This window comes from Ichthyophthirius multifiliis (genome assembly GCF_000220395.1).
Source record: "Ichthyophthirius multifiliis unplaced genomic scaffold scaff_1120509249450, whole genome shotgun sequence".
Taxonomy (NCBI): domain Eukaryota; phylum Ciliophora; class Oligohymenophorea; order Hymenostomatida; genus Ichthyophthirius; species Ichthyophthirius multifiliis.
In genome coordinates, this window is record NW_004087699.1 from 45274 (window position 1) to 55110 (window position 9837).

A 9837-nucleotide genomic window follows, 5' to 3' on the forward strand; every position below is an offset into this window, starting at 1 on the left:
GCAAGATAATTCTGCTTAGAATATTTTTATGCAATAATAGATGTAAATAAATATACATTTGATATTGATTATGAGAAATACGGAAAATATTTAAAACTAGAAATTAATACAATTAAAACTACTTTAATTAAAAAGTGAATATAGTAAATATAAATATAATATATATATATATATATAATAATTTATTCATATATATATAGTACATTCTATTGGAAAATTTACTTTAGCCTATAATAGAAATTGCATTTAATTTTGAAAATAATATATGTAATGTTTTAAAGATATATGAATAAAATATGGTAAATAATAAAAAAATATAAAATTAAATACAATTAAATAGGCTGAAAATAATGATTATGAATGTTAAAAATTATTTAGAATAATATATATAAGAAAAAAAGAAAAAAATAATAAACAAGAAGAAATAATAAAAAAATATAAAAAATTTTATCTAAATATATGATTTTAAAAATAAAATTTAAATAATATATATAATTCTTCAGTGATGATAATCAAAATATTTTTCAATAGTATATACATTCCACACAATTCCAATAATAAGTCCTTTTAAAAATTAAATTTTCTACCCATTCCTTGATATATTAGTAACAATTTATTCTTTCTACCTAAGCATATCAAACTAATTAAATCCCATATCCCACAAAATACTAACGGCTGATATATGTAATCTAAAAATTGCAATGTCTTTTAGTATATTCTTTTATTATTAAATCTCATTCTAATTCTAATCTTTAAATTTTCTGACAGTTTATTCTTTAGGAATGAACTTATTAGGATACATATTTTACATAAAATTATATAATACACATATATTTATTAAATGAAACAATATATGGTTTATTCCTATATCAAATAGCAGTGTTTTTTTTTCAGCCAAATAAAAAAAATTATAATTTGGAAGTCCCATATTTTTCAAAATTTGTTTATTTACAAAGCTTTAAAATATCTTCATTGGAGTCATATATCCCATATAAAAATATCCTATGTATTTTAATTTTTCCTTATCCCAATATTTCTTATCTATTTAAGATAATACCAATGATATTGTACCTACATAAACACCACCATGTACTATTGTAGGTATTAAACGAGAAACAAAATATGTAGCTTTTTTCATTTTATATATTTATTAAAATTTTTTAATATAAGTATAGATATTTATTGATTTGATTAAAAAATTATTTTTACTCTTTTATTTTTATGAAAATAAAATATTTAATAAAATTGTTTTTTTTGTTTTTTAATTATTTTATATAAATAATTAAATAAAAAAAAAATATGTCAAGAATACCAAGAAAATCTTAATTATAACTTTCAGTATTATAATTTTATAGAGAAACATTAAAATTTGCAAATATCAAATCTGAAGTAAGTTTATTTACGAGGTTTATTTATATTTTTTTATTTTTATTTTTTTACTTAATAATATTAAATTATAATTTAATAATTATTTATTTATATTATTTAAATATTTCATAAATAAAGCCAACAAAATCAAGCCTGAAGAAATATATTTAGGCTTAATTTAAATAAAATGCACAAATACCAAGAAAAAACTTTACACAAGTAAATTAAAAATATATATATAGAAAAACATCAATAATTTAATTTAATATATGTAAATTTAAAGATTGAATATTAATTAAGATAAGGAAAAAATAGATTTAAAATGATTAAGGAATTCAATAATATTGATTCTATAAACTTTATGTGAAAAATATAAACTTTAATTTAAAAATATAATTTAATAAAAAAAAAATTTAATTATTTTTTTTTTATTAAAATTTTATAATCAAATTTTTAATTAAAATATATAAAATTATATATTATAATAATATTTTCGGTTTTTAGAAAGTTATAATTTCAAAAATAGGTTATTTTAATAATTCTCAATAAAACTTTCTGGATAATTCTAAAGCTTTTAAAAAGCATTCATCTTTTTCTTAATTTTATAGTTAAATTTGCTAATTATCAACTGTTTAAAATATAGATTTTATTATAAAATAAAACAATATTAAATAAAATACTTGCTTTTTTTACACTTTTAAATTATTTTTAATATTTTTGTTTTTATTTTAAATTCTTTTTGATAATTTTTTAAACTTTTTTAACTTTTTAAACAATTAAATTTTTATTTTTATTTTTTTATTTCTAATAATTGCTAAACTAAGTAAAAAATTAAAAATCCTGTTTATTTAAATTAGAAATATTATATTATGAATGCTAAAATTATAAATTATTTTGATTCTAAAATTTATTTTATTACACTGAGCATATATGGATATCAAATTCTTTATTAATAGGGTTAAATTAAATTAAAATATATATATATATATATATATATATATATATATATATATATATTTATACATTTATATAAATTTTAAAAAAAACTATTAATTTTTCATCAAAATATTTATTTTATTATATATTAAATGTTATTATTATTTTTTTACAAGATAATATTATAGATTAACTGCATTTATCACAATAACTTGTTCTTTAAGAACATATGTTAACATGCTCATTTTATTTTTCGTTTAATATAAATTCTTTACAATAATTACATTATTAAGTCCTGTTCTAAATCTCTACTTTCTAATGCTTTTCAATATATTAGTTTTCGATAGAAATAGGACAATATTAGCATTTTATCTTTTTATATTAATTTCAAAATAATATATTAAAAATATTATACAAATTCATGTTTATCTAAATGATCCTTAATATCTTTTTTATCATAATAAACACGGCATTAGTTACATTATAAAATATTTCTTATACAATATGCTTCGTGTAATAAAATTTTATCTTAATCAACAAACTTCTTACTATTTTTTATAAGTTATATTATTTTAAGAAAATACTTACCAATTAGAACAATATGACATTTTATTGTATTTTTCTTATACAATTTAAAGCTAATTTATTATTATTAAAAATAAAACTATAATGATTAGTAGTTAATATAATAATAAATTTTTATAATTTTAAAAGATAAATATTTTGGTCAAAAAGATATTAAAACAAATTAATAAATAAAAAATATAGAATTATATAATATATTTTAAATTTAATATAAATATAATAATATTAAATATTAATATATTTATTATAAAAATATACTCAAATAATTAATAATTTATATATATTTGAAAATATATCAATTATATATTATTAAAATATTTTTTCAAATAAATTTATTTTATTTATGTTAATTGGATAAAAATATAATATGATTTCATTATAATAATAACATATGAATATAAAAAATAATTTTATATTAATTATTATAATTTTTATATATTTATTAAATAAAATAATAAAAATTTTATATTTAATATATATGTTTTTAATTATTATTTAAATATACATTAAAATAATATTTTAAAAACATTATATATGTATATATATATATATATATATATTAATATATATATATATATATATATATATATATATATATATATATATATAATTAATCGAAATTAACATTTAATATTCATAATTTATATATACTTTTCAAAACCTCTATCAAACTCTTCTTACTAATCGGTTTTTACAAAAATTATTTAATATTATCCACATTAAATTATATATTTTCATACCCTGAACACAAATATACCGGAATATTAGGTTTGATTCCTAAAACTATTTACGCAGTGCTAACCCCATTAATTTCAGGCATATCATAATCCATAAAAATGGCATCATAATCATTCTACCTAACCTAACATATACACTATTCTCCTGAGTAAACCTTATCAATATTAATTTAATTAGCATTAAGTATTTCCTATATTTACTATTCTAATACAGAAATATAGAAAACATTATCATCTACAATAAGAATATTATACTTATATGATTTTTAAATAATAACAATTGAATAATCATTAACAAAATTCTATTCAGTTTAATGTTTACTTTATATAATTTTAGAATTTTCTTGTATATTACTCATTTTAAACATAACAGAGTTAAAATTATTTATTTACCCAACCGAATCATTATTTTTTTCCGACTAAATATCCTATGAATTTTCTTAAGAAAATTTCTATTAATAATCATATATTAAAAACGAAAAAACAGTTCCTTTTTCCCAATCCTCGCATTAAAGTCCTCTTTAACTACCAGAAATTCTTTTTGGTAATAAATTTATTGCTAAAGAATTACTTATTATCAATCCTAAATAAACTATTTAGGAGTTTATTTCGTGATTGCCTTCTATATTTTAAAAAGCTTTGAAAATAATGTGTTTTTGTTCTTGTTTTATACCTACTCCTGTATCTTTTACTGACACTTATACGCATTTTGAGTCTGAATATTGATTTAATTCTATATAAATACAACCTTATTATGTATATTTTATTGAATTGTTTATCAAATTTATTAGTATTTAACGTATTCTATATTAATCTGATGATAAAATAATTTCATTCTAAAACTCATTGACCATTAAATTAATTTCTATATTTTTTGTTTAAGCAATTACAGTCATTAATACTATTACATCTTTTATTACTTCAAGGAGGCTAAATTATTAGATTGAAAGAGAAAATTTACCAGCTTTTAATTAAGACATGTCTAATATATCATTAAGTAAATTTTTTAATATTAAAGAATTTGATAAAGCAAGTTCTAAAGATATATCTTTTATATTATTCTTAATTATTTATATATATTAAAAAATATATAAATTATTGTTCATATTAAATAATTTTCTTTTAATTTATTATTTTTATTTAAAGTTTAATTTTTTTATTTTTTTTACTTTTTTCATATTTTATATCATTCTAATAACATATGATAGTGGATTTTTTATTTCATGTGCCACTTAACTAAGAATAATAGATTAGTTTTAGTTTATTTATTAAAGAGTTCTTACTTAATTATATAAACTTACATCTATTGTTTATAATACTATATAAAATTAGTTATTTATAAACAATTAAGATAATATAATCTCATATATTTTAAGTTCATTACTTTCATTTATATTTTAATTTGTATTAATTTTATTAAATTAATATTTTTATTATTAATTAATAGTGCTATAATTATTTGATTTAATCAACATCTTGTATTAAATATTTAAATTATGTTTTTCCAATATATTTTCCAAATCATTAATATTCTAATTATTTTATTTCACTTAGTCTTATAACTAAGATAATTATTATAACATATAATGATATAAAATGCTTATAGTAGGGCATTTACAATAATAGATTTTACCCAATTTATCATTTTATATGTTTTTAAATCCAAGGTTTAGAAGCATTCTTTATTTAAATGATTTTATAAAATCTCAAAGTTTTATTATATATTAACAGACATTATTGTCGAGTTTATATTATCTATTGAATAAGTGGCCTTTTTCAATTGAGAAGAACTTAAATTCATTGTATTTTTATATAAATGATTTATTGAATATTTATTTTTGCTTAATAAATTTTTCTTATTTAATATTTTATCATAAATAGATGAATTTTGTAAATCAAAAGTATTTATAATTTCTTTATTTTAAAATATCAAATTATTTTATAACTAAAAATATAAAAAAAAATATTTATCTTTTATCCTTTTATTTTTTTAATTACATCAAATATAGCAACTCCATTAGAAATTTGTTTCATAACTTCCTTGAAAAAAAATTCATTTTAATTTAAGGAAATTGGTTATTAAATATCAGTTTTTTCTTCTTAAAGATTATTTTGGCCATTTGATTATCTAGAAAAATATAATTTTCTTTCAATTATAGATCTTTTTATATTATTATCAATACTTAATTATTATAAATTATCACTATTTTATTATTTTAATGTTTCTTTTATTTATTTTTTACTTACCTGATTTGAATTATGTTTGAAAATATTATTATTTTTACATTTACTATCCTATTTAGGTTAATTTTTGTCATTAAAATATTTAATATGTTTTATATTTACTGCAAAAACTACATACATAAACGTAATTGATAAAATTTAATAAACAAAAACATCAATTTTATTACTTTAGTTATTGAAAAGCTACTATATAAAATGTTATAAATACAAGGAAGTTAAAATTAATAAATCCTACTGCATTTTTTAACAAATATTAATTTAAATTAAATTTAAAGAAATCATTTTAATATTAATAATTTAATTATATTATAATTCAAGTTCTAAATTTATCTAAAAAAGCATTATATTATTCAATATAAAATTAATTATAAAAAAGTATTATATTTAAGTTTTTTCCAATTATTGTTCATTTGAAAATGTTATTAAAGTTAGAACTTATTATTTTTATTTATTTTATGGTTTTTATGTTTGCTATAGCTTTTATTTATCATTTATATTTACTATAAATTGATATGTTCTGTATATACATTATGAAATAAATTAAATTATAAAATAAAATAATCGAACATATTCAATATTTATTATCAAATTAGATTTTTTTTAATTTGAAGGAAGTATTATAAAACTTTATAATAATTCATCTATTATTATAAATAATAATGTTATAATATAAATAAACCATTTTTTTTAAAATAAAATCATTTATAAATAATATTATTTTTTTATTTCTATTTTATATATAAATTATTTTTTTATATACATTTTATATTTATTTAAAATATTAATGTTATTTAATATTTATTTATATTTTTTTGTTTTTTATTCGATTCAAATATATATTTTAAATTTTTATTCTAATTATTTTAAATAATTATTTTTTTACATATAAATTATTTTATTATATATAAAATTTACACTTATAATATAAATATTTCTTTAAAAAATAATATTTCAAATATTAACAAATATTGAGATATATAATTTAATTATATTATGTGATTTTTCGAGATTCAAGTCTTATTATAAACAAATGCATGTTTGCAAAAAAAATTAATTGTATATTTTTAAAAAATAAGTAATATATTTTATATGTTTTTTTAAAAAAATATAAAATATTAATTTATTAAATTTATAAAATTAATTATTTGAATGTTATTTTTATAAAAAAATATATTAATTAAATTAATGAAATTATAAAAATAATCAAAAAAACTATATTTTTATTAAATATATATAAATTAAAAAATTCTTACTACATATATATATATATTTTTATTATAATAATATTAGAAAAAAAAATTTTTTTGTCAACGTATTTTTTTTTATATTTTTATAATTGAATTTGATTTTAAATTTTAAATTTTAAATAATAATAAATATTAACTTATTGATAAGTTTTATTTTATTTATAAATAAAACATATTTTAAATTTTAAAATAATAAAAAAATAAAATAAAATAAATAATATAAATAAATGAAAAAAAGTTAATGTATATGGTAACCAACGTTTTATAGTTAATAAGTAAAATTTAATTATTTATTTAAAAAATAAAATAAATAAAAAAATAGAAAAAATAAGATTAAATTAAAAGAAAAGTTGATTTAAAAATTAAATACTGTGTTGAAAAAAAAATAAAAAAAAACATTTAGAAAAAATATATTGAATAAAAACTTGAAAATACACAAAGAATTGTTTTTAATGATATTACAGATATTAATAATAAAATAAAATAAGAAAACTAATTTTTAATAATCTAAAAGGAATAAAAACCAAAAAAATAAATTACCCCTAAAAAAAAAATTTACCATGAAATTTAAAAATTAAATGAATTTTAATTATATTGTAAAATTTTTAAAGATAAACATTTGAATATTCCAGAATAATATTAATAGATTATATAACATGTATAAATAATATTTTTTTCTATTTTTTTAAGTTTTTAAAGAAATAAGATGATGATGTTTCTAGTGACGAAGAAATTGTAAAAGGAGGAATTAAATATAATTTTAGATAACTACTAAAGGAGTTAAATAAAAATTAAGAAGAATATAAATTAGATTTAAGTGATTACAAGTTCTAATGAAAATAAAAATAAATTAAGTTTATATTTTTCTTAAAAAATATAAATAAAAATAAATAAATAAAAAATAATAGTAAAAATAAATTATTTATCTTTTAAAATGCTGATTGGAATTTTTTTATTATAAAGTTATAAAAAATTAAATAAATATATATTTATATTTTTTGTATACTAAAATAACTAAAAAAAATTTTAATAAATAATATAAAGAATTTAATATATATATATAATTTATAAATAAAATATTTATAAAAATAATATATATATATATATATATATATATATATTATTTGCCATCTTTTTAAGTTATTTATATATGTAAAAAATATTTATATTAATTTACATTCTTATTTTTACTTTTTTTTTATAAAATTTTTATAAATAAAAAATTATAATCACAAAAATTCAAATTTATCCTGTAACATCTATTATAGAAAAATTTCTAAACAAAACCTAAAAAATATTTATTTTTTCTAAATAAATAATAAATAAAATACTTCGAATTCTACAATTACTTTACCATTTGAAAAACCCGTCAATTAATTTTATTTATTATTAAATTATGTAACATCAAAAGAAGCTAATCTTGGTTACGAACCTAAATAATGTTTTAAATTTATGAAAGACCAATTTCCAATAGGAGACCAAGTTTAAACTTCAATTTTATGATAACCTTCTTATTTTGGGAAATTCATACTCCCATAAGAAACTATTTATATTCTTTTTTATATTTTTATTTTTATTTATACTTATATCAATTTTATTAGTTTAATCTAATCTCCAAACTTTAAAAATAGCCTTAGGCCATCCACTAATATTTCCTATAATAAACTCCAAATCAATGGGATGACTCCAAACAAACATTTATCCTTATTCTGCATAAGAAGTTTATGTTTATATTGATTTATATTCCTTTCCTTATTATATATTACTACTTTTTAATTAAGCACCTCTTAATAAATTCCATTAAGGTCCTATATCTAAAATTAACTCGCAAAATAAACCATCATCGCTTTGAAAATCTACTCCTCCAACTATTTTGGCAATAAAAAAAGCTTAGGCTATACAATCTCCTTTTCGCTTTAAATCAACTATAAGGTTTTTGCTTATTTATTATTTGTAATAATTTTGATCATTTTCATCATTTTATATCATTTTTTTTTCCTTTTTTCTTTTTATTCTTTTTTTTAGTTTTTAAAAATATATATATGTATATGTATATATATATATATATATATATATATATATATATATATATATATATATGTATTTATTTAAAATATTTTTATAAAATAATATTGTATATATTAATAAAAAATTAAATATGTAAGAACAAGTTTTAATTTAAATAGATTTAATAAAAAATAAGATTCTAAATTTTAAAGTTAATTAAGAATAATAGTCTTTTATTTAAAATGAATCCTTATACAATTAATAAATAAAAGAATTATAGTTCGTGAATTAATAATTAAGACAATATTTAGAAAACAAAGAAAATTCATAAATTAAATCTATTTAATATTTAAGAAAATAAATAAATGATGAAAAATAAAATATAATTAAAGATTTATTATAATTTGAATAAGAACAAACAATCCTTTAAAATGACTATGAAGACTAAATATAATTATTATAAAATAAAATTTAACTATTAAAAAAATCTAATTATATTTATAAAAATAAATTGGATTCCCATCAATATTAGGATGGGTAAGAAAACTATAATGTTAAAATTGAATATTTGCAAAAAATTTTAGATGACTAAGATAAAGAATTATAAGATTATGAAAATATTTTATTTTAAAATTCAGAAAATAATAATAACAAATAATGAGGGGGGGAGGGGGAAAAAAAAAAAATATTTATTAAAAAAATGAATTTTTTTT

The 9837-nt window shown here is 14.6% G+C and overlaps 1 protein-coding gene across 1 annotated transcript in view, besides 19 other annotated features; it reads right to left on the minus strand. All coding sequences in view use genetic code 6, as the record gives it.

Annotated features, from left to right (window-relative positions):
* The first annotated feature begins 390 nt into the window (after positions 1–390).
* Positions 391–442: a microsatellite.
* A 965-nt stretch (positions 443–1407) lies between these two features.
* Positions 1408–1439: a microsatellite.
* Positions 1440–1719: 280 nt separating this feature from the next.
* Positions 1720–1764: a microsatellite.
* Positions 1765–2341: 577 nt separating this feature from the next.
* Positions 2342–2400: a microsatellite.
* Positions 2401–3076: 676 nt separating this feature from the next.
* Positions 3077–3129: a microsatellite.
* Positions 3077–3132: a microsatellite.
* Positions 3096–3145: a microsatellite.
* Positions 3104–3172: a microsatellite.
* Positions 3173–3418: 246 nt separating this feature from the next.
* Positions 3419–3498: a microsatellite.
* A 1539-nt stretch (positions 3499–5037) lies between these two features.
* Positions 5038–5072: a microsatellite.
* Positions 5073–6571: 1499 nt separating this feature from the next.
* Positions 6572–6639: a microsatellite.
* A 100-nt stretch (positions 6640–6739) lies between these two features.
* Positions 6740–6779: a microsatellite.
* Positions 6780–7413: 634 nt separating this feature from the next.
* Positions 7414–7448: a microsatellite.
* A 545-nt stretch (positions 7449–7993) lies between these two features.
* Positions 7994–8036: a microsatellite.
* A 96-nt stretch (positions 8037–8132) lies between these two features.
* Positions 8133–8237: a microsatellite.
* Positions 8168–8238: a microsatellite.
* Positions 8239–8661: 423 nt separating this feature from the next.
* Positions 8662–8706: a microsatellite.
* A 445-nt stretch (positions 8707–9151) lies between these two features.
* Positions 9152–9217: a microsatellite.
* A 353-nt stretch (positions 9218–9570) lies between these two features.
* Positions 9571–9610: a microsatellite.
* A 148-nt stretch (positions 9611–9758) lies between these two features.
* IMG5_005330 (ubiquitin-like modifier activating enzyme 2, putative) overlaps positions 9759–9837 on the minus strand; it is a gene marked incomplete at both ends in the record, with an annotated part of 3046 nt that continues 2967 nt past the window's right edge. The window contains one exon of the mRNA XM_004039895.1: positions 9759–9837. This exon is cut by the window's right edge and continues 33 nt beyond it. Coding sequence (XP_004039943.1) covers positions 9759–9837 — 79 coding nt within the window.